This window comes from Camelina sativa, chromosome 4 (assembly GCF_000633955.1).
Source record: "Camelina sativa cultivar DH55 chromosome 4, Cs, whole genome shotgun sequence".
Taxonomy (NCBI): domain Eukaryota; kingdom Viridiplantae; phylum Streptophyta; class Magnoliopsida; order Brassicales; family Brassicaceae; genus Camelina; species Camelina sativa.
In genome coordinates this window covers 15424458-15447960 of record NC_025688.1, presented here as the reverse complement: position 1 = coordinate 15447960, position 23503 = coordinate 15424458, and the positions used below count along the sequence as shown (strand labels likewise).

Sequence of the window (23503 nt, the reverse complement as noted above, 5' to 3'; positions counted from 1 at the left end):
AACTTTACGGTCCAATCGCTGTTCCCACCCTTAGCTTCAACATTATCCAACGCTGCCTGAATTGTTTCCTCATCCTCTCGGGTCACATTCCTGAATTCAGTATCATTCCATTCGTGATTGATGGCAAGCTCCTCGGCAACTATTTTTGCTTCAGCCTCTATCCTTCGATACTCTGCAATGATTATGCGTCTAAATGATGAAACTGACTCAAGAATTTGCATAATTGATAAAGCAAAACCCAAACAATGTCACAAGACCAGTAAAAATGAAATCTTGTAGTTTTGTTGTTACCTGGATGGCATAGTAACATTATGTGAATCCCCCCAATAGCACGAAGTTGCTGTTCCACTTCCGCAGCATGCTCAAGACAAAACACGTGTAATCGACAGGGATCTTCATCAGATCTTGGAACAAATGGTAAAGTTATATCCAGAAGTGATGAATTATCGCCTTTGCTTAAACTATTTTGTTTGCCGATAAGACTCTGGCTGTTAAAATCAGAAGTCCGACCATCTCTAGCCACCTCATTGTCATCTGTATCAAAAGATGATGCTTTAAATGCACTTTCTTGATCATACTTTTTTCTTTCCCCTTCCGAAGTAGAGGCATCTAAGCCTCTGTTATCTTCTTCCTCGGAATCAGAAGAGTCTCCATATGCTGAAACCAACAGCCCAAGAGAACCATTATCTTTTTGCGCATTTGTTTGGGAAGTTGTTGAAGTTCTTTGATGGCCAGTCTGAACAGAAACATTGGAGAAGTAATCTACATCATGCTTTTCCATGCTTTCTGCATGATGAAATAAAGTTAAGAGAAATGATAAATATCAGCCATTAACAGGGAGTGCAACTTGAAACTTACGTGGATGATGTGATCTTGCAGCCTGACCAAGGTTTGCAGATTCAGAAACAGCTTTCCTATCATTGAAGAAGCTACTATCTGCAGACATGATATATCTAGCTGCTGCTTCTCTAGGTTGAATAATAGCTACACAATCAAAACTTAAGACTCCGCATGTAACACAAGAGAAAAGCCTCTGATCCGAAAGCCAAACAGCTCCACCTTTTTCCCTCCTTTCAGCCTCAGACAGAGTTCCTTGAGTTTCATTCTCCCTGCTTGCCAAATGATTTCTGTTCCTTTCACATAAAGATGTAAACTTTTCTTTCACTGAAACTGTATCCTTTAAACCGTTATCGAGACCGACCATAACACTATCAGAGCTAAAGTCCTCAGACTTTAATTGGATTGGGTTGTCCTGGTTAGTTGTCAAATCGGATCCAATTCGCAGGTCAGAACAAACTGATATATCTGAGGAACTCTGTGGGAGAAGGGCCACTGGGGATCCTTTTCCAAGAGAAGAGAGCAATTCATTGTTGCGGATAATGTTTTCAACAAATAGCTTTTTGGTCAATCTTTCTCCTTCGCTTCTTTTCTTATCTTTCAATCTAGAACTCCGTGGGTTGGTGTTGATGCTTGTTGGCACTCTGCAATGAGTGAAACAATCTTATATGATCCCATCAAGAAGCTTAAAAAGTTGGATTGTGTATATGAAAAATGAAACAGTACCTAGAACCTAGAGCCAATGCAAAGTCATAAAGTAGCTGGAGATGAGAAACCATTGGAGGGTAATTTATTGCAGCTCTTCGGATGGCAGCATCTTTCGCCATTGTCAACCACTGGGGAGTTGCAATATTAGATGCTTCTCCAAAATTGAATCCTGTAACCCCCAAGATGTTTTTTTAGATAACTTAAATTACTTCAACATATTAAATCATGAATGAGTAACTTGAAGATACTAAATAAAAGTTGCTTACTCACCATGACTAAACCCCGAATGATAAGCTCCTGGAAAGGTGACGACAAACTCTCCAGGATTTTGCACTAACCTGATACAGAACAAACCATTTGAGTACAAAACGAGGTGAAAAATAATGGTGCCTCTGGATTTTCCAATCAATTGAAAGAGATGAATAGCAATTAAAACTTTATTTTCTGACCAAAGATGAGAATGCAAACAACAAGATGATGAAATGAACAGAGCACAAAAATAGAAACCATTACCTGCAACATGGTATTCCAGCTTTAACAAATACTTCTGGAGACATCACAGTTGTCTTCTCACCAAGAGTAGAAAATGTCACTGGTATTACAACAACATAAGAGGCATAACATTTAGTTTCCTTGCATACAGCTACATAAGTAGCTTCTTCCCTCGACAACTTTTGGAGGAAAAAAAGCAGTTCAAAGAAACAAAAAGAACAGAGACACAAGAAAAACGACAATCAGAACAAGGAATTGAAACATTGAGTAACTATAAGTAACACTCAGTTAACACTAATTAACGTTCACAAGATACTCACCAAGAGGATTGAGCTCTCCACCATAACCATGAACCCTAACCACCTCCTCAAAAGCCGGAGCAGCCTCCTTTGGCACGCCATACCAAGTCTTACTGGCCCCCATATGCAAGTAATTAAGACTATGAAGGTCATGATCCTCGACATGCCAAGCAAACCAACTAAACATCATAGCAATATAAACCATTGGAGATGTAACTCCAGGAATGTCTTCCTTCATGAACTTAAGCAATGATCCTTCGGCTCTAGCCATTGCCCTCATGTTCCAAGCCGTCTCACCCACCGTTCCTCCATCACCACCAGACTCTCTCCTCCTCGCAGCTGCCAGACTCAGAGGGATAAAAGCCGAGCCAGGCATGTCATTGGCATACTCAACAGAGAAGGGTTTATCCACTGAGGCTCTCCAGTAAAGGGTTTCGATTTCTAGCGGAGAGAGTTGACTCTTTTTGCCACATTTCTTGAGATAATTCTTCTCAAAGCTCCTAGCTTTAAACTCGAACTCACCAAAAGAGTACTCCTCACCACTCTGCCACACGGGTCTCTGCACCGGACGCTGCTTCCTGGGGCAAAACCCGATCTGCTGTTGCCGCGTGGCGAATGTGGGACCGCCGTCATAATCACACGCGCCGAAGCCTCCGTCACGAACCCTCCCCACCGCTCGAGCCGCCAGAGAACGGTTGAGGTTAGAAATCGAGGTTTTCTTGGAAGGAGGAGGCAGTGGAGGCAAAATTTTGCAGATTCCGTACTTAGAAGCTTCTTCTTCAATCTTAAAAATGTAAGCGATCGGATCTTGGAACTCTGCTAGAGTAGGTCGAAACTCTGGAGCAACCGGCAACGATTTAAGCCATGGAAACACGTCTTGACTCTGCTCTGAAACCGCCATATCTCTCACACGGAAAGCAAAACAAAGACCTTACTTTCAAAATTGCTTCACTCTCTGCTTCTGGGTACTAACTAAAACGCCATTACAGAGCATAAACAGAACAAAAATTTTGCAGAGACGGAAGAGAAAAAAAAAAATTTTTTTAAGAGATTCGACGAGTCTCCACCATTTCTCCGGCCAATAGATTTATTGTCTTAAAGGGGTCAATCCACTTTTCTCCTCGAGAAACACGAAGGGAGGGTTTGATCTCGTTTCTTAGGTCTCTCTGTTTTTTTATTGGATTAAAGAAACAGAGGAAAAAATTGTATTTTTTCTTTTAGAGGGGGTTGGGATGGGGTTTGGGGCAGAGCAAGAGATTGTGATTTCTTCTCAGTATTAAAACAAGTAAAGAACACTGATGTAAAGATACCCAAAAAGGGTACTTATTTTGTTTATCATTTACGATTCTGCCATTTATTTAGTTCGATTCGACACACACACATACATTTCTTGTTTGTCCTCTCTGCAAATCCGTTTGCACATTCGAAAACTCCTTTTTAAAACCGTAAAGAGTACAATTTTACTATGGATTAAAAAGTTTTAAATTAGATACTTTTTTGATACATATATTTTTTAAATTAGATACTTTTCCTTAAACATTTTGGGTTTTGTATTAATAATCATAAAATTATTTAGTGAAATCAGCAGAATTAGATTGAGAATGAATATTAACACCAAGATATCATATATATATATATTGTGTTTTTTGGTTGGTTGAATACATAGATCATAGACGTGATTTTATATGAATATGAGCCCTTGGTTTAACGAATGTTGCCTCTACCCACTCACGACACCATAAAGCATAGGAGTATAATATGCTTAAAATTACACCAACAAAAAAAGCTCTAAATCTTTAGAAATGATCACCTTAACAAAATTTACTAAATAAAAATAATTAGTTGAAGATTCACAATAAAAAGATACCTACATTTCTTGGGAAAATAAAGCATGTTAAAAGGATAAGCACAACAATAGTTATAAGCGTTGAGAGTTCATCAGAGTAACTAGGACAAATAAGTGTCTCAATAACATGAACCTCATCTTCAACGTATCACTAGGCAAAGTAAATTCAAAGATCATCTAAGCTTAACTCTGATGACATAAGCTTTGGCTTGAGTCTAAGAAGGATTATGTTCTAATACAGAAGAATATGACCCTAGTTAAAAACCTGTTTCTGTTCTGTTTCTGAAGATGGCTTTGAAAGCTCGAGTGTGACAGGACAGTGATCACTCCCATAGAAACCTGAAACAAATCAAGAACCAAAATTGTTGCAAAAGAGCTAAACAATAATCCTCTATGAATCTGTGTGATGAACAAGCGTTTATATCATGGCACCTTCTAGTTCTATCCCACGACCGTGCATCTTACAAGATACTATACGCTCTTTGAGTTGTTCAGATACCAGAAAATAGTCGATCCTCATTCTCTTTCCTCGGTACCTTTGGCAACCAGAATATGCATCTTTAGAAATATGTGGAGGTTATGGACTCCATGCCATGTATAAACCGTGACATTCAATGTTGGTCATGTAAAATAAAACTAAAATGTGTACTATCTACTCACTTTCCAATGGGATTCCCCGACCATGAGAATCCACTTTCCATGTCTTGCTCCTTGTGTAGATACCGGTATGCATCAACAAGCCTTCCTCTGTAACAGTTTCCATGAATATAATTAGAATCAGATGTTCAGTGACTATAATCTCTATTCTAGAAAGTAAGACTACTAAGACATATTATGCATACTCTTTCATAATTGCACCAAAGCGTCCTCTCTCAGATGGTGTAAATCCAGGCTGTCCGCAGTCCTGCATAATCAGAAAAGATTCAAAATCACTGTAGTTACTGTATGATTCTAAAGTCCTTCTCACGGATAAGCTTTCGGTTCAGGCGTAGTAAAGTCATCTACAATAAGAGGTCACAATGCAGATGTAGAGACAAGAAATGAAGAGAAATCAAAGGCCGACGGAAACATAACTTTATTGAGAGCCAGCCCTGTTTTTTTGGATAAAATCTATGAATGATAAAATAAACCGTACAAAATCTGGTAATCTTTACCTCTTTGTTTGGAGGCACATAACCATTAAGCTTTGCTGTTGCGAAAAATTCTGGGTGGCTAACATCTATCTCCTCATGGCTGCATATTACAAAAATTGAATCAAGGAAGTAACATCAACTTTTATTCTGTAATTCTTAAAGGGCTTAAATATAGAGTATAGCAAGAGAAGAGGTACAAAACACATCCTCATTACCTGACATTTAAGTCGCCACACCATATTAGAGGTTTATCAGATGTTTTGTTTACGAACTCAACAGTTCTCTTGTCCCATTTTCTTCTCCTCTGAAACGAATTCTCCTCCTCTTTCCAACCATTGTTAGGCGAATACGTATTCAAAAGACGAAATGTCTCAAATTCAGCTAAGATAACACGACCATCAGGTTCATGTTTAGATGCTGCATGAATAGTGATAAGTATATAAGTTAGTCATCAATCTGATCTAGCTATGATATATTTCTCCCAAAACTTTGAGGTCAAGAAAATGGCATAACCATAACAAGACAGATAAAAGAAACGTGGTTTCAAATTGCTAGTGTGCATGAGATTCATGTGATGATACGGAACAAGCCACAAGGTTATCAAAAATACCTAATTTATCCAGGTTAAAGTAAACTTTTTTGGGCTTGAAACATTTTTTCACCAACAAAGCTGTCCCTGCATACTTCGAATCCGCGAGAGACCACCAAACTTGATAATTTGCCAATGGTGGACTTGAGAGAGCCCGTGTCAAAATCTGCAGTTGGGACAAGAAGTTAAGTTTCCCAGAACTATTATCAAGCTTAAACGTTATTCAAACAACAAGAGAGTTAGTTACTCCAAAAGTGGCTCCTGCATTAATCTAAATCTGTCTTAAACCATGCGACTGCAATGTTGATTCTAACTCATACACCAACGTTTCCTAGTAATCGCAAATGCATCAAAATACAGAGCTTCAACAGAAAAAACAAGCAAGTCAATAGAGGAACCATGGTACCTGTTTTTCCTCACGCAAAACTTTCGTGTCATCGCTCAACTCTTCAGGATTTTTAGGTTTTCCCTTCCCACCAGCAGCAGGCATTCTTACTTCCTAACATTAAGAACACAGTCAATCAACCGCTAAGCTCGTAATCCGGCCCCAAAACACAATGACGCTAAAAGAACTAACAGTGCCATTGTAGTCAGTAGCCACAAATAAATAAAGTAAGAGTCTGATCTTTTGCACCACTGACCATTTACAGTGTCATAAGTGACTGAATTTGCATCAACAAGTCAACAAGTTGAACTCACATTTAGAATTAATCCAAAGCACATAATCTGACATACTACGGTATTACTACCAACGCATGTATAAAAGCATCTTAACTTGGGTAGCTTACTAGAACACTAAACAGCAAACAAAATATCATAGGCAACCATCAACTTATATATTTCCATAGCAATACCCACTGACTTGAAAAGATCAACACTTACAGCTAAATTTGAGAAAAATCAAGAGATGCCCAAAACAAACAACAAGCAAAAGTATCTCTTTACATCATACACTACCTTCCTTCACCAACAGAGGTCAGCAAAATACATTAAAAAAAAAAAAAAAAAAAAAAAAAAAAAAAAAAAAAAAAAAAAAAAAAAAAAAAAAAAANAAAACCCTAGAAGATTAGAATGATTTTAAGCTCCACACACAAACACATAAGCACATTTAATCACATTGCTCAGAATCGACCCAATGAGTAAAAAAAAAAAAAAAAGCAGAAGAAGTCACCTGTATGGCGATGACATCGGGGTCGAAATCAGAAACGAACTTAGAGAACTCAGACCAGTTGTTTTTCACCCGAAGAAGGAAGCTATTAGCGTTCCAAGTCACAAACTTGGACGGCTCTTTCTGGTTCTTCTCTTCTCCAACTCCATCTCCGTCTCCGTCACGCTTTTCCGGCGAGAGGAGGCATGGTTTCTTAGCCGCCGTTGAGCCTTCCTTCTCTATGGGCTTGAAGAATCGCTTCATAGCTTTTGCAATTTCGTAGCTTTAACCTCAATTCATCAAAATTTTGATACTAATTTGAAAAAAAGGAACGAACTTTACGTCGTCTCAGTCAAAAAAGACTCAGCCTTTGTGTTTCGGCGTTCGTTGTACCCTTCTCTAACAATTGGTTAAGGAAACCAATTTACACAGTAAAGTTGGCAAACCCAATAACACTCACAAGCCCAAAATATTGTAACGTTCATTTCATAACGTGTAATCGAATTATGTGGTTTTACATGAATGATATACTTTTCACTTATACACAGACCAATGCTGAGAGAAAGAAACAATTTCAATGTGGTTTGTGCTTTTTTTTTTAACTAACGAACTGTTTCTGGAGAAGGCTTCCACAGAATGCCAAATCAAATCTTTCCTCTGGAGGGTCTCCAATGCAGTCGAAAATCGCATCTGCGTTCTCAAAATCTTCATCTGCGGTGTACCTATACAGATCCAAAGATGAATGATTCATATATTTGTTTCTGGTTGATATGAATGACCATTCTGATTACTGAAAAGGGCTCTCTAATAAAACTCACCCACTCTTGGTAACTATACAAGTCATTCCTGCAGCTTTTGCAGCTGCTAGACCGATCCCGCTGTCTTCAACCACAACACATCTACACAGTCACAAAAGCAAATCTTCAGAGTTTTCTAAACTGAGTATGTGAAAATCAAAAACTTAGTAACACTTACTTTGAGGGATCAACTCCAAGGGTTTCAGCTGCTAAGTTGTAGATAGCCTGTTAATTAATTACACAAAAGTTCGATAACTCTGTCTTTAACCAAGATGGAAGCAAGCAAAACTTGTTGTGATAGAATGGAAGGTGAGTAAATTACTGGGTCAGGTTTCTTTTTTGGGACTACGTCTCCAGCGAATATCTTGATTTTCTCGGCTCGTTCTGGTCCAAGCAAGCATGACACTATAGCAGAAACCTGAGATCAGGCCAGAATGAGGAAAAAAGTAGATTCACATTTCCCATAAAGATTATAAACTTCTCTGAAGCTAGACGATTCTCGCATATTCATGTTACTAAAGGTGCTGCGTGTAGTCTTGTTTAAGAAAACACATAAGGACATGATCATGATACTGATAGTCTCAGGAAACTGAAGTAGTAGAACCTGATTGATCATACCGCCTTCTCATTTGAAGTGCTGCACACAGCTACTTTTACTCCATTTGTTAAAGCTTGATCCACCAACCTACAAAGTTAATTATTAGCAAAAAGGGTTCAATTAACCTCAACCAACTAGATCAATAAAATTCTATAAGAAACCACAACATGTCTACATGATTACTAAAAACAACCAGCCTTACAAACATTCATAGAATCAAGAGAATCTATCAAAAGCAAAAGTGATTAGGAGATATATAAGAAGTGACACTAACTTTGCAACACCGGGTCGAAGAGGAAGCAGCGTTTTCTCAATGAGAACCATGAAAAGCTCAGTCTTTTGCTTGTGAAGACCAGCTATGAACTCTTTCCTCTCTGCTTCATCCTTGGGAGCTTTATCTGGCCAACCTACCTTGTTAAAATACGCCGTCATCCTACAAAAACAGAGCCAAATCCAATTTCATCCAAAAAGATACAAAACTGATAACTTCATCAACACTCAAAAAAATCTTGGTCTAGTAAAATTGTGTGTAATACCTTTCTTTACCACCACCGATTTTAAGCAGCTCGCCGTATAACTCAACATCCCAAGTAACACCCAATTCTCTCTGCAAAAAAAAAAGATTCAAAATTTCATCACCTGAGCAGTAAAAATACAACAAATCGAGAGGGGGGGGGGGAACTGGNCAGAAACCTCTTTGAAAGTGTCGTTGAAGGAGATCCGATGACCGTCCTTCTCGGTATCAACAAGAACGCCATCGCAGTCGAAGAGAAGAGCAGAAGGAATAGTCGCCGGAGATGAGGAAGCAGAGCAGGTGATTCCGCCGGAGCGAGATGCTCTCCGTACCATCGGTTTTGCTCTCAGGGACTTACCATTGAATCGCAACTTCGCCAACTTTGCCGACGGTGCCGCATTGGGGATGATGAACGAAGGAGATAACTTAGATTGAGTTGAAGAAGAAGAAGAAGAAGAAGAAGAAGAAGAAGATGGTGTTAGTGAAACAAAGGAAAGAGAGATTTTCACAGTGGCCATTGTTTGATCCTCTCTCTCTATCTCTATCTCTGTGTCTATCTATCTAGTCGACGAAATAAATAACGGTCGCGAATTTGTTCTAACTTATCCGGTCTTGTGTTAACGACCACAAAAATCAGAAAGAAAGAACCACCCGGGTACGGGTCGGATTTGGGTACGTTACTTTTTAAAACCGGTTCGGGTCGTTTTGTGACCTGTATATATATTTTTGACTAATCAAATCCATTAAAAAAAATTTGAACACTTATGGTTAAGTCTCTCCTTCACTAATTTTCAAATTAGTTTGTCTCAACTCTAAGCATTAAACTTTATATTTTGGCAAATGAAACTTGATATATTTTTTTGTTGGATATGCACTATGTATGTAAGTAAGTCACTTGAGTTGTATACTCGACACAATATCAAGAAAAGTGTAAATGGACCAAAGATCGAAGAATGAAGCAGGAAATATTTTGAGAACATTCCAAATGTCATGTTTATGGGTGTTCGCTTTCCCTTTACTCTTTGAGTCGCCCAAGTTCCCTATAGCAATTACTAAATCTAAATGTATTAAAAACAAAAAACAAAAAACAAAATCTAAATGTATTAAACTCGTCATGGGAATGGGAATGTCACGTACGTACGTACCCACGTATCTTTGCTTTTCTGCTGCCACTGATAAATATTTTACTATTTTTAAAACAAAATTAAAGTTAAAATTAAAAATTCAATTTAACATCATTAATTAATTTTATGTGTATAAATAAGGACAAAAAAAAACAATAAAGAGAGGCAAGTTCTCTCTTAACCAAACTCTTGCTACTGGCTCAATTTGCTACCGTTAGTTTGGTTTTTCTCACTCTCTTCTCTATCCGAGAAAAAATTTCTAAGAGAAAGAGAGAAAAATGTCTGAAGCAGGAACAGAGAGGGAGACGAAATCTGCAAGATCTCACACCAGAGGAAACAACACTCAAAAAAGTTCTTCTTCTGGTAAGTTTTACAATCTCTGTAATTTTCATCTTTCTTATTATTATTATTTTTTTCTTGAAATAATCTTATGTTCTTTGTTTATAACGATCTTGCTTAATGCTTATGCAATAATTGTGGATGTTAGAACTTAGAAGGAGATATCTATTTTCTTTCCCCTTTTTTTTTTTTTTTTCAGGCCATTACTCTTTAATTTTCTGGAAACAAAAAAACATTTTTTCTTTCTTTTACAACTATCGCAAATGACAAAAAAAATATATATATAGATTTTTTTTTTTCTCTTAATTGAGTTTTTACAGATCACACATAATAGTAACGTATATTGATGATTAATATTTAATTGGTTTATTAATAGTTAAAATAAAATGAAAAATTTGTTTGAAAAAAACAAAAGTATATTTTTCAACTTTAAGATATGCATATTTTTTTTAATTAAAGTGAATAATAGTATAATTAGGGATTTCCAAAAGAAATAGTAAAATAAATTTGGTTAAAACAAAAGTTAATTAAAAATAACACACTAAACAGTCAAAATTTGTATGAAGGTTATCTGAAAACGATTCTACTGGTATCATTCGTTGGAGCTTTGGCATGGATTTATCAATCAATCCAACCCCCGCCTGCTAAAATCGTCGGCTCTCCCGGTGGAGCAGCCGTAACATCGCCGAGGATCAAACTGAGAGACGGGAGACATCTTGCTTACAAGGAATTCGGAATCCCTAGTGACGAAGCTAAGTTCAAGATCATATTTATCCATGGCTTCGATTCTTGTACGCACGACTCGCCTTTCGCTCATTTCTTATCGCCGGTTAGTTTTCCGGTCAAGTCTCTGATTACCCATTTCTCCAATCACTGATTCCGTGTAGTATAAATGTTAAAGTTTGTGTCTTTTGGTGAAGTCGATGAGTGAGTAAAAAAATTGAATCTTTGTGCATAACTTTGAAGGCTCTTATGGAGGAATTGAGGATATACACTTTGTCTTTTGACCGTCCTGGTTATGGAGAGAGTGATCCTAACCTGAATGGGTCACCCAGAAGCATAGCATTGGATATAGAAGAGCTAGCTGACGGGTTGGGTCTAGGACCTAAGTTTTATCTCTTTGGTCTCTCCATGGGTGGTGAAATCACATGGGCATGCCTTAACTACATTCCTCACAGGTTACTACTACATTTTTGAGTTTGTTTTTGAAATGATTAAATGTAACTAACGAATAGGTGTTTTAACATTGATCTTGTAAAACAATGGCTTAGATGTGTTGTGAAGTTGTGGGACGTTTTGTTTGGTTGTGGACTTTGTTAACAGGTTAGCAGGGGCAGTACTTGTTGCTCCGGGGATTAACTACTGGTGGAGAAACTTACCAGGAGATGTAACGAGTGAAGCCTTCTCTCTTATGTATCCTGCAGATCAATGGGCACTTCGAGTTGCTCACTATGCTCCTTGGCTTACATATTGGTGGAACACTCAGAAATGGTTCTCTTTCTCCAATGTGATTGCTGGTAATCCCATTATTTTCTCTCGTCAGGACATGGAGATCTTGTCTAAACTCGGATTCGTCAATCCAAATCGGGTACAAGCACATCTATAGAATTGTGCAGTTTGGTTCGGTTTCTGTGTCACTGAAGATGATTTTGAATCAAATGCTGTGTTTATTCTTTGTTTTCCAGGCATACACAAGACAGCAAGGTGACTACGTTAGCCTACACAGAGATTTGAATGTTGGATTCTCAAGATGGGGATTCGGTCCATTAGATCTTCAAGATCCATTCCCGAACAAGAATGGCTCGGTTCACTTATGGCAAGGCGACGAGGATAAGTTTGTGCCAGTGAAGCTTCAACGGTGTATCGTGTCAAAGCTGCCATGGATTCGTTACCATGAAATCTCTGGATCAGGACATTTTTTGCTGTTTGCGGAAGGTATGACTGATAAGATCCTCAAGTCACTTTTGATTGGGGAAGAAGAGGTTGTTACTGAGAGTAGAAAAGCCTCTATTTGAGTTGATGTGTTTGAGACTATTTATCTGCTTGCAATGTCTGCAAACTGATTATGATCAACTATGAAAATAAAATCAAAACCTCAAACTACAACTGAGCCAGAACCCATATTGAATCTTGTATGTGAGCAAGTGTACTAAAGTCTCAAACGAAAGGGCTGGCGACATTTACGTGAGCAAATGTAGACATCAATGCATAGGTTACAATTTAAAACATTGCAATTATTCCAAGCCTTTTAACATTTCGCATATATCACACCAATATTTGTTATCATAAATCACATCATTCTGGTCGTGGCATAGAGAAAGAGGATGCTCATCGCAGCTATGTTTGACCGTTTCAGGTAAATTAGCACAGTAAAAATCCAAATCAAAGTCACAAGTATCACTATATAGGATTCTAGGTTTCACCATTTTGTTGTGACACGAACTGCAAGACTTGCCTTGCGTTTTGTAGTAAAATAACGGATGTGAATGACCATCATGGAGCAATGATTCTGATATTGAACTGCAAAGAACATCTAGAATCCAATCACCAGAAACGTACCTAAAACCATTGGAGACTGTTCTACAAGCATCACACTCAAAATAGTTTGGATGATGGGAGACAAATATTTTGTAATTTTTTGAGTGTGAATCTTTTGTAATTTCAAAAATTTTGGCAAAAAAATCCAATTTTGTAATTTCGACAAGAAAATATTTTGAGTGTGATGCTTGTAGAACAGTCACTTCAGGGGGAGATGGGAGGCAAAAACAGTATCTTTGATAGGCATAGATTCCCGCAGTTTACCAAGTAGCTCGCCAACTGCCTTGCCTATCTCCCTACGCGGAAAGGAAAGATCCCAGGAGTCTTCTTGAATAGTTGTAGTAAGCCTCGGAAAATTGAGGAAGAGTAGATTAAACTTGTCAATCATGCTCCGTTAGTAGACAGATAGCAATAACTCAAACGATGGAGTAAAACAGAACACTACACTCAACCAGCGCCGGAGCTCAACAACAAATTCCATCTAGAAAAAAAAAACATATCTAATTAGAGAAACAAAAAATCTACACAAGAGAAGTTTAAATATGGATTCTCATAACAAAATAGCTAACACCAAATCTAACCTAACCTCTTGGATTGCATAATGCAGATATGGGTGAAAGGCGAACCGTTCAAAGGATTCTTCATTGTAAGATATGAAGTTGTTCATCAAAACGTGAACCTTCGAGAGTTTCTTTTAAAAACAAAAAACAATGGGTCAATGAAGTATTTCAACACAAAATTGGTCACACACAATGAGATAAAAGAAAACAACTTCTTTACCTCACTAAGAACAGCTCAAATATCTTGACATCTTCGAACCTCAATATTATTTCCCCTATTCGACCAAAACTGATAATCTTTGCACATGGCTGGAAGATGCTCACCACCACAACAAGAATAACAAAATTTACTGCCACATGATGAACAACCTAGGTTGAGCCAGTCGTCACTGAGGATGTTTACTAATGGAAATCTGCACCTAGTGCAATTTGCGTTCAAATCCATATGCATAAACAAGAAACAAATATGTGATTTTGTACAAAAATCACAAATGGTTTTTTTTTACAAAATATACTTGAAAAATGTACAATATATATAGAATATATACAAATAATTGATGATCTTTAAAATCCTTAGCAATCATATATCTATACAGGAAAATAGAAATAACGTCCTAGAAAATACAAACTAGGAATATGTGAATAATTATCAGACATATTTATCTGCTTGCAATGTCTGCAAACTTATTATGATGATCAACGATAAAAATAAAATCAAAGCCTCAAACTACAACTGAATCAGAACCCATATTGAATCTTGTATGTGAGCAAGTGTACTAAAGTCTCAAACGAAAGGGCTGGCGACATTTACGCGAGCAAATGAAAACATCAATGCATAGATTACAATTAACAACATTACAATTGTTCTAAGCCTTTAGAATGAAGGGTTCTTCACATCGAGAACGGCATTGGTCGCAAATCGGTCTAGAACTCTTGCTGTTAGAAACCACTACATACTCATATCCATCAACATTTATGTGGCGTCCTGGCATGAGACGTGAGAAGTCTCCAAGTACACACTTAACATGCAAAGTTACCCCACAATCATAACAAGTGTAGAACCATTTCTTTGGATCTGTTTCGGTTTCGCATATATCACACCAATATTTGTTATCATAAATCACATCATTCTCGACGTGGAATAGAGAAAGAGGATGCTCATCGCAGCTATGTTCTACCGTTTCAGGTAAATTAGCACAGTAAAAATCCAAATAAAAGTCACAAGTATCACAACATAGGACTCTGGGTTTCGCCATTTTGTTGTGACACGAACTGCAAGACTTGCCTTGCGTTTTGTAGTAAAACAACGGATGTGAATGACCATCATGGAGCAATGGTTCTGATATTGGACCGCAAAGAACATCTAGCATCCAATCACCAGAAACATACCTAAAACCATTGGAGACTGTTCTACAAGCATCACACTCAAACCAGTTCTTGGAAGAGTCTTTATCTCCAACGTGTAGCGTAAATGGTTTGTTGTTGAACACGTGTCTCCTCTTTCGAGGGAGATTCGCACATCTTTCATGAAGAACGTAATTGCATTGCCCACAACTGTAGCTAGGATCATACAGTATAGGAAGGACACAAGCTTGACAACGTGTGATTTCATCATAATGAGTAATGACACCATTCTTGTTGAGCATCAAATTATGGTTTTCATGACTGAAATGTTTTATAGTATTGTCATCAACCACCTGAAACGGTGCAATATCTTGATCAATATCTCCAGGTGTCCCTTCGAGTTCTATTCCATCCCATACGTCGTCTCTCGTTGCACATTGTGGATGAACGACATAGTTGGGGCAAAGAGAGCAAGAATAACCTCCATAGTATATATTCACACTTTGACGACAAACTCCACATTTGGAATACTGATGACCAAGATGACGAGTGAGAGTGATGCGATGATCATGACGATTAATGTTAATGACACGAGGTAAATCAATGCATTTCCGATGGAGCAAGTAACCACATTGAAGACAGATATAAGGACATCCATCACCTTTTACGCCACAAGCATTGCAAATAAACTCGACTCGTCTAGGCAAGAGACTTATCATATGCTCGTGAGTCTTAAGATGTTCTATAGCAAGCGGTGGAGGATTCACCCGACAATAAACGCAGATGCTGAAGTTGCAAACGGAACAATGATAAATCAAATGATCCGATCCTTCACCACACAAAAGACAAGTCTTTTGAGCATCATGAGGTAGAGACTCATGTCCAAAAAAAAGCACGAGAGTATGAGCAGGATGAGAAGGATGGTTGACTTCTCGTGATATATCTATGCATTCAACGTGGAAATACACATCACACTCAAGACAAACATAAGGATACCTACCTGAAACTGTTTTCTTGCAAACTCCACAAGGATCTTTCTTCACTTGTTTCTCCAAGAGAACAAGTGAATGGTTGTGGCATTTGGGATGTTCAATAGCAGCTAGTGGAGGTAGTAGTTTTCTCGCACAAGCTATATCGGTATGAAAGTCGCATATAGAACAATGATAGGTAGGACCAAACAAGAAACCTCCACAAAAAGCACACGTACCGTTTCCCCTGTAGTCGATTAAGCAAAGCGGGTGTTCAGGATGGGAAGGGTGATTGATCTCTGGTAATGACTCAGCACAATCTTTGTGATACCAAACATGGTTACAGTCAGAGTCATTGCAACGGTAGCCACCATAGATGGGAGAGATTTGCTTGCAACCACGACAACGACCATTTATAAACCTTGATGAATGGTATAATGGATGTTTGTGAATCGGTAAATCTACTGATCTCTCCATTGTGTTTTTGTGTTTCAGATCTCTTTCTTTTTTTGGTCAACCTTTGTTGATATTTTTTTTGAGATGTTCAATACGTATGTACTTTGAATAAACAAATGATAAGCCACATCGCAACGCCATCAAATATGGGCTGTATGCATGCGTATATACAATGTTGATCAACTATTAGAATAATAAACGGATTCTATTATTTTGATAGAAAGACTTTTTTAACATTATATAAGTAACAAAATTGTAAAAATCATTGTTGGGGAAGTTTGAGAGAACATTACAAATACATGTGAGCAAAGAACAACTTAAACTCTAAAAATGATAATCATATGTAAAAAGTACACTTCGTCAGTGTAGCCAACCGCTCTCTTCAGCGTGCACAACATACAAGATAAATTTCTCTTCTGCGTTTGGAATATCCAAAGATAAGTCATCAAGACAATCTTTGATTCGACCAAACCCTTTTTTCATTTGGTTAGTAGTAATGATCCCTTCTTCAAAACACTCCTGCAAGAGATTAAGCATCCCTAGGTCATTCTTCTTCTCCATTGCCATTACCAGAGCTTTCTTAACCACCTCATGGTTAAAAAAGGGCATCCCTAGATCACGTATGCATTGACAAGCCTCTGAAATAACTCCTCCTGTTTCGTATTCTTCTAGAAGTTTCGAGATCTTGTCTTTAGCATCTTCCACCGTACAGCCTGTACCACCACCCCAGCTTCTCAGAAGTCTTTCTCCTGCGTGTTGGGCGGATATCAGAGACAGAGCTGAGCGGATGGTTTCACGTCCGGTTGATTTCGGTGGTAATCTCTCTGAGATCTCTTCGAGATTAAGAGGAGCCAAGACATCATCGATCACAGCTCTAGCAAGAAACAGAGAAAGCTCGTGCGATACTTCTAAAATGTCTAATGATATGTCTTCAATGGATTCGAGGAGCATGATGAAACCGTTTATGAAATCTTCTGTTGAGAACATCTCCATGTGAAGAGCAGAGATAAGTATAGAAGTCATCTCTTTCTCTTTGTTCTTCCTATCCATAGCAAGAGTGATTAGCTTCTTTAAGAACACTGAGTTATACTCAGGTGATCCTAAATCTTCAAGACTGCGGATTAACTCAGGAATGTCATCGGAGAGGAAATACTCTTGAATTATAGTTACTGTGTCATTCTTGAATCGTCTTAGCTTTTCATCTTCTTCAATTGGTAACCCTACGTTTTGAGCAGATGAGATGTCAAGAGAAAGGTCATCATCAAGACTCTCTGTCCCACCCCATATGTTCTGCACTAGCTCTGCGTGACGAGGAGCTGAGAGATATCTCTTCTCTGCAGTTACTATAACCTGAAACCCTAGAGAGGAATCCGGTAGAGTCTTCATTGCTCTAGCTAGAAAAATCGGGGGAAGAATCTCATCGACGATGGCACGGGAAACAAACAAAGCGAGGACGTTAACAGCATCAGGTATGTCCAAAGCAAGATCACCAACTGATTCAAGAAGTCTAATAAATCCAGACCTGATTTGATCAGGTGAAACAATAACAGCGTATAACCGAGAGAGTAACACCGAAGCCTTCTCCTTGTCTTTATCGCCTCTGTTCATGGCCATGGAAACAAGCGTCTTGACAAAATAAGGATGGTATTGGCTCAAACCAAGTTCCATAACGTCAGATGCAGCCACTTCAACATCCCCAGAGCTAAATTAATCTTCGATAATGGTAACTACAAATATTTCGTAATCACCCAAACTGCCTAACACTGATGACCAACAGGAAAGTGCGTATGATTCCTGTTTTTAAATCAAGTTGGAAAATAAATCAAAATGAGTACAAAAGCATTTTAAAAAAGAGAGTAGTAGCACAACATCAATAAAACAGACGTAATAATAATACCTCTGCCCTAGAATCTTCATCATCTATACAAGAACAGTCTACTTCTGTGTCAAGAACCTTTCCCCAATTCTCCTTACCACAAGCAGCACCATCTGTTGAAAAGATGAAAGAGGAATTCAATGACATGTAAGCTTCAAGTTTGTAAAGCAAAGAAGTATTTAATTTACTTAGTAACTGAAATGAACGTATTATCTAACCTTTCTTTATTACAGCAAACGAAGGAGGAGACTTTGGAGATGATGACAGATTCTGAGTTGCTAATTCCAGTTTCTTCTGCTGTCCGTTCGTCAACAACCCTTCACCGGATGCCATTATCTAACACAGTCAAGATTTATGAATGATTAGAAGAAAAAAAAAATCCCAAAACAGCAAGATAATCAATTTAAGAGCAAAGCAGAGCAGTGATTGAACAATCTATAGAAAAAGATCTATGTTAGTACATTCATAAAGATGCAGGAGGATAAAAGTTCTAGGCTTTTTAGGATTCCACAAAGCCTAGTCTTTGTTACTTTGTCAACACGAAACACCTCTTCTAAGCTATACGAGTTTATTTCGCTATATATAATAACATCAAAGAATCAAGGGTACTAAACGTCCGGCAATAGAATAATTATACATACCAGTGATTAGAACTCGGAACGAATACAATCCAACTCGTGAATCAAACTGTTAGCACTGTGCTTGGGTCGGATCTCGAGCCAAGACAGGGAAGAAGAACAAGCGATCAGAGCTCCACTAATGAAACACAAACTCCTCAGGTAAGAAGAAGAATCACCACAAGAGTCTCTTAGAAGTCTCTCAAGCTCGAGGAGAGTATAAATAGATGAGAGAGAATCGTCGGCGTTTACAAAATTGGAAAAAATAAGAAGAAAAAGGAAATGTTAAGGGATTTGCCAAAAGTAATAAGGCAATTTACCTTATTTTGAATTTTGGTATTATTGTATTTTTACTCCGGAAAAAAAGGAAACAAAAATTTCTTTAAAACTCCATTTTTTGCATTATCAGGACTAAGTAAACTGTGATATGATTTGTTGGTACAATGATATGATAATCTAAACCATGTTAGGACGCTGAGGAAGAAGAAGGTTGTAAAACTTGTTTTGCAAGAAAAAGCTCTTCCCTTTGCTATCTACTGCTTTTTTCCACCCACACCATCCACCATTGACGATCTTCTTATGATCCTCACTTCCTGTGTAATGCGGATCCAGGATCAGGAACGCGCAATCCCCGCTTCCTTCATCGTAATCCACTCCCAGTAGCGTGTATGCAAGAACCCCACCTCCTGAACAAACCAATGCATTTTGTGATGTCAGAGCCAAGGTTCTAATACTGATTGAGTTCAATAGTTTGGATATATATAAGGGATCCTTCTTATAGGATTTATTTTTAACTCACATTAAAGACTTAGTCGACTAATCATTTATATATAGGCTCTTCACTTATGCTTAACAACAATATCAGAGTGATTTGGCTTTGACTTACCGATCATTATTGGAGTTCCTTGGTTCTCAAAGTGCATAGCTATCTCACGGCATTTCTCTGGGAGCTCCGATCCAGACCTGAAGTTCATGATTTTGCAGCTTACCTGTATAAAAAAGATCTTCAAAATTATTGATAAACTCTATAGCTAAAACATATAGTAGATGCAATTTCGAGTTGATGGTGAAACTCTACTATTAGATTCTTGTCTTAAGATGATTCAGATGTCAGAATAAATATTTAAAGAAGGAAGTTTAGAGTGGGAAGACTTACACCAAGAAGTTTATCCAGCACAAAACTCAACTCTATGGCTCCGATCCACTCGCGAGACCCTATAAACGAAGGATCCTTGTCACCTATTTCCACGAGTGTCTGCTGTATTTCCCTGAGAATCCAAATAGTGGTGCTTAATGGATCGAGAGATGGAAGAGGAGCCCTGAGTTTCAGTAATGAGAAATAGTTTCAAACCTATGTGAAGGAACAGCAATGGATGTATAGTGCTGAAGTCTGAACCAGGAGATGATAGTTTGCAATGATCGGTAAGCACAGCCCCATCCCTGGCACAAGAGAAAATTAGTATTAGGAGTAGACACTACATCCAACTTTCTACAATGAAATAGCAAAACTTGAAGCGCAACCAAAGTTCGTACTAGTAATTAGTAAAGAACTCTGATTTCCCGTGAAAGGACTGGACTGTAAACGATTCCAGTTACATAGCACTAGGCGATTATTCCCTATTTTCAGCTTAAGATTATTTTAGTTTCCACATCATCAGCTACCATTAGGTTATTCAATTGACACAGTATTTTGAAACCTTGGAAGAATGAGAAATGATATACCGAGTCATCAAAGCCATCCTGAAGATAATGATAATACTCATAAGAACCTTGAATAAGAGATGCCACACCCTCCGAGACTGCATAAAAAACGCAAAAATTAATAAAACGAATAGCTAGAACCAAGCATGAACGACGAAAATAAAGGCATACATAGTGCTAACCTTCACTGCTAGGGATTCCAATATGCACATCTTTCAGCAAGAAAGAACCTGGCATTGCCCACGTCACTTAACAATTAGAGTCATTGCAGATATTGAGACACAAAGAAAAAACAAAAGACAATAAAACTAGGCAGATCTATGTACCCCTTTTCTTTACATTGCTCCTTGAGTCATCATTCACAGACAAATCCAAGGCATTAGCAGTTCTTAGGAGTGGACGATCTAGAGGCAGACCAAGCCTCAAGTGTAGAGATTTTCTAACATCGACTGCAAAGAAAGTCAAGAGCAAGAACAATATATCATATAACATGATGAGACTGCACTAAAAGCTTTAGAGGATCAAAATTTGTGTGGAAGTGCTAGTTCAAAAACACAGCAGAATGATAAGCTGATAATGTTATGGTTTCTCTATAAATAACTTCAACTCTAATCAAAGAAAGGAATATGTATCATTTCAATCTTAGCATGACTCTATGCAGCCCTCTTCAAACGTAATAATTACCTTGCTTCATTTCAGTCTCCCCGTAGTTAAGCTCGTATATAGTCGTTATTGGATGTAATACTCCAGGTGGATTAAAGTGATATATACGCAACTGTAAAAGTAAAGCGACCCTTGAGATAGTCAGAAAAAAATATGGATAGTTCAAAGAGGGATGAAAATACAAGCTTATCTTCCTAGCTATGATGGCACCACCAGATCCAACAGAATGATACTATGGGAAATATAACTTGGGTAAAACTGTGTTAGATAACTAAAATGAAGAAAACGTAGGTCTACCTGAGGATGTTCCATCAAAAGATATGGTAAGATAATCTTCTTTAGGGAATATAGCTGATCAACCAAAGCAGGGATAACTAAATCTGAGACCGCATGCATTAGCGGAAGATCCTTGGGTGCATAAGTAAGCACATCAAGATTCAAATCAACAACAATGAGCCTTGCTTCTCCCATAGCTGTGAGAATGGTAACAATTTAAGATATAAGAACAGCACACATGCATATTCGTAGCGTCTTGAATACACTTTTGATAAATAATCTATATGTAAAGGTTCTACCTGGAAAATATTCGGCAACAGGAGCACCAGAGGTTGGAGATTTTTCAGATCTATTAAGCAGAACAGATATGTGGATTTTATCTGCATTCTAAGAGAACAAATATCAGGGGAAGAGTCGCAGTAAATCCAGGAAGTAGCAAATTCTCGGTTTACTTACCTCAGCTGAATTTACTGCTGCAGCAGTTTTGCTATTGAGACAAAAATGTGAACATGACAACATCTTAATGTCAGATACTTGGTCAGCAGCAGGAAGCCGGTTAATGTTTGACGCATCAGCACCAAAACCCAAATCTTTACCGCGGAGGACAACTGGCTTTGGAACATCTCCAGAAGCTTTCTTTAAGGTCTCGGCTATGTACACAGCACATGGTTCTTTAAACTGAGTAACAACTGCATCAACTGCCTCTGAAAACTTCTCCTTCGAATCTGGAAAAAAAAAGATAACCAGTAAACTTGAGAAACAAAAAAAACACATGGAACCAAAACATGAAGACAAATAACAGAAATTTAAAATCATACCAGAGGGCGAGCTTGCGGGAAAATAGAATGGTAACTTGATTGGAAGCTCACAGTGAAGCAAGCAACCATTCTCCCATAAATACTTTCCAGACTTATCCTCATACACAACAGAAGCAACAGGCTCTAGCTTTGTAGCTTTCTCGGTTTTAGAGATGAAGAAGTGGATGGTACCAGTTCCTACATCGCAACTAGCCCCAACTATCTTTTCATCATCTAACTCTCCACCTTCAGATAAATGCTTTCGCAATCTACGAGCTGCTCTAACCGCCTCAACTGCACTTTTCTCAGCATCAGAATCTCCAACTATCAAACCCCCAATGACTTCAAAACCTTTTGGTAGTAACTTCCGAAGATCATCTGATTGGTTTTTTCACAAAAATGATTAATGGAAATTGGAAACAATGCAGCACAAACAAAAATCAGTAAAGATGGCTACTTTGGTTTCTTAATTCCGACAACAGTTACAAAACAATTGATCAATCAATTAAAAATTTCAACTTTCTTAATCAAAAGCAGGAATCAACGCAATTGAGCAATCCAGTTTCACTAATCGTTATAATCAAAGCTGTCTCCTTACCAGATTCTAGCTGGAAGTCAAGGGAGTGATGAATACATCGAAAGGTGGAGACGACGGTGAAAGGCGGGAAAAATGGGGAACCAATGAGCCATTGGAGAGTTCCAGGTTGGTTCCCTGAGAGAAGCAGCTTTTGGCAAAGGACTCGTACGGTCGCTGTCTCGCTCGAAGGAGCCATCTCGGATCCAAACCAAGCAGAGTAAAATCAGTTTTTTTTCTTCCGTTCGATGATTTATCGTGTCAACGTGAGACTTAATGGCGACCATTATATGGGCCTAGCCCACTATGGTCGTATTAGCCCATTTAAATGGTCTATTAACCTTTCCTAACAATCCAAATTAAACCAAATTTTTTTTTTAGCGTCTGCTTTCCATTATAATTAACCTGATTATAAATGATTAGGGATGAGAACCCGTGCCTTGCGCGGAATTGTATGCTAATCAATGTTAATTTTATTTTTATGTAGACTCAAAGATATATTATTAATTAAAAATCTATATATATACTATTTTATAAAATTATTATAAATAAAATTTTATTTTTTGAATCTAGTGTTTTTGCACTCTTAGCACATGTGCTTAGTTGACACTGATTGTGAAATCCCAGCTTGAAATTATAAATTGGAGGTTTAAAAATATGTTTGAAATTAAATGTTCCCATGAAAATGGTATTTACGTTAATTTTCTGTT

General features: G+C 37.9%; 6 protein-coding genes and 1 pseudogene across 6 annotated transcripts in view; 1 reads left to right on the top strand and 6 right to left on the bottom strand.

Annotated features, from left to right (window-relative positions):
• LOC104780653 (lysine-specific demethylase REF6-like) overlaps nucleotides 1-3592 on the bottom strand; it is an 8777-nt gene extending 5185 nt beyond the window's left edge. Inside the window, exons 1-6 of the mRNA XM_010505170.2 lie at nucleotides 2358-3592; nucleotides 2059-2137; nucleotides 1816-1883; nucleotides 1564-1714; nucleotides 859-1481; nucleotides 292-786 (exon numbers count right to left, since the gene is read on the bottom strand). Of these exons, the coding sequence (XP_010503472.1) occupies nucleotides 292-786; nucleotides 859-1481; nucleotides 1564-1714; nucleotides 1816-1883; nucleotides 2059-2137; nucleotides 2358-3237 (2296 nt within the window). The 5' untranslated portion in view covers nucleotides 3238-3592. The remainder of the gene's footprint in view (nucleotides 1-291; nucleotides 787-858; nucleotides 1482-1563; nucleotides 1715-1815; nucleotides 1884-2058; nucleotides 2138-2357) is intronic.
• On the bottom strand, nucleotides 4231-7432 carry LOC104780651 (DNA-(apurinic or apyrimidinic site) lyase). Its single transcript, XM_010505166.2, has 9 exons — nucleotides 7076-7432; nucleotides 6311-6403; nucleotides 5926-6070; nucleotides 5531-5732; nucleotides 5337-5415; nucleotides 5025-5086; nucleotides 4843-4929; nucleotides 4615-4718; nucleotides 4231-4521 (listed from the first exon to the last, which is right to left on the bottom strand). The coding sequence occupies exons 1-9, from the start codon at nucleotides 7313-7315 to the stop codon at nucleotides 4436-4438; spliced, it is 1098 nt and encodes a 365-aa protein (XP_010503468.1). The 5' UTR covers nucleotides 7316-7432; the 3' UTR covers nucleotides 4231-4435.
• LOC104780650 (haloacid dehalogenase-like hydrolase domain-containing protein At3g48420) lies at nucleotides 7642-9541 on the bottom strand. The gene is made up of 8 exons (XM_010505165.2): nucleotides 9140-9541; nucleotides 8983-9053; nucleotides 8721-8879; nucleotides 8467-8533; nucleotides 8171-8266; nucleotides 8027-8073; nucleotides 7870-7950; nucleotides 7642-7773 (listed from the first exon to the last, which is right to left on the bottom strand). Exons 1-8 carry the CDS (start codon nucleotides 9476-9478, stop codon nucleotides 7650-7652), a joined length of 984 nt encoding a protein of 327 aa, XP_010503467.1. The 5' UTR covers nucleotides 9479-9541; the 3' UTR covers nucleotides 7642-7649.
• Nucleotides 10247-12529, top strand: LOC104780649. The gene is made up of 5 exons (XM_010505164.2): nucleotides 10247-10447; nucleotides 10990-11252; nucleotides 11390-11601; nucleotides 11747-12011; nucleotides 12109-12529. The coding sequence occupies exons 1-5, from the start codon at nucleotides 10363-10365 to the stop codon at nucleotides 12436-12438; spliced, it is 1155 nt and encodes a 384-aa protein (XP_010503466.1). The 5' UTR covers nucleotides 10247-10362; the 3' UTR covers nucleotides 12439-12529.
• LOC104783901 lies at nucleotides 14495-16310 on the bottom strand. The gene is made up of 2 exons (XM_019244676.1): nucleotides 14559-16310; nucleotides 14495-14506 (listed from the first exon to the last, which is right to left on the bottom strand). The coding sequence occupies exons 1-2, from the start codon at nucleotides 16308-16310 to the stop codon at nucleotides 14495-14497; spliced, it is 1764 nt and encodes a 587-aa protein (XP_019100221.1).
• On the bottom strand, nucleotides 16650-18498 carry LOC104783900 (annotated as a pseudogene).
• LOC104780647 (probable Ufm1-specific protease) lies at nucleotides 19146-23024 on the bottom strand. The gene is made up of 13 exons (XM_010505163.2): nucleotides 22818-23024; nucleotides 22241-22597; nucleotides 21879-22147; nucleotides 21722-21809; nucleotides 21444-21619; nucleotides 21168-21258; nucleotides 20810-20932; nucleotides 20666-20713; nucleotides 20505-20581; nucleotides 20134-20222; nucleotides 19939-20050; nucleotides 19669-19771; nucleotides 19146-19468 (listed from the first exon to the last, which is right to left on the bottom strand). The coding sequence occupies exons 1-13, from the start codon at nucleotides 22990-22992 to the stop codon at nucleotides 19239-19241; spliced, it is 1938 nt and encodes a 645-aa protein (XP_010503465.1). The 5' UTR covers nucleotides 22993-23024; the 3' UTR covers nucleotides 19146-19238.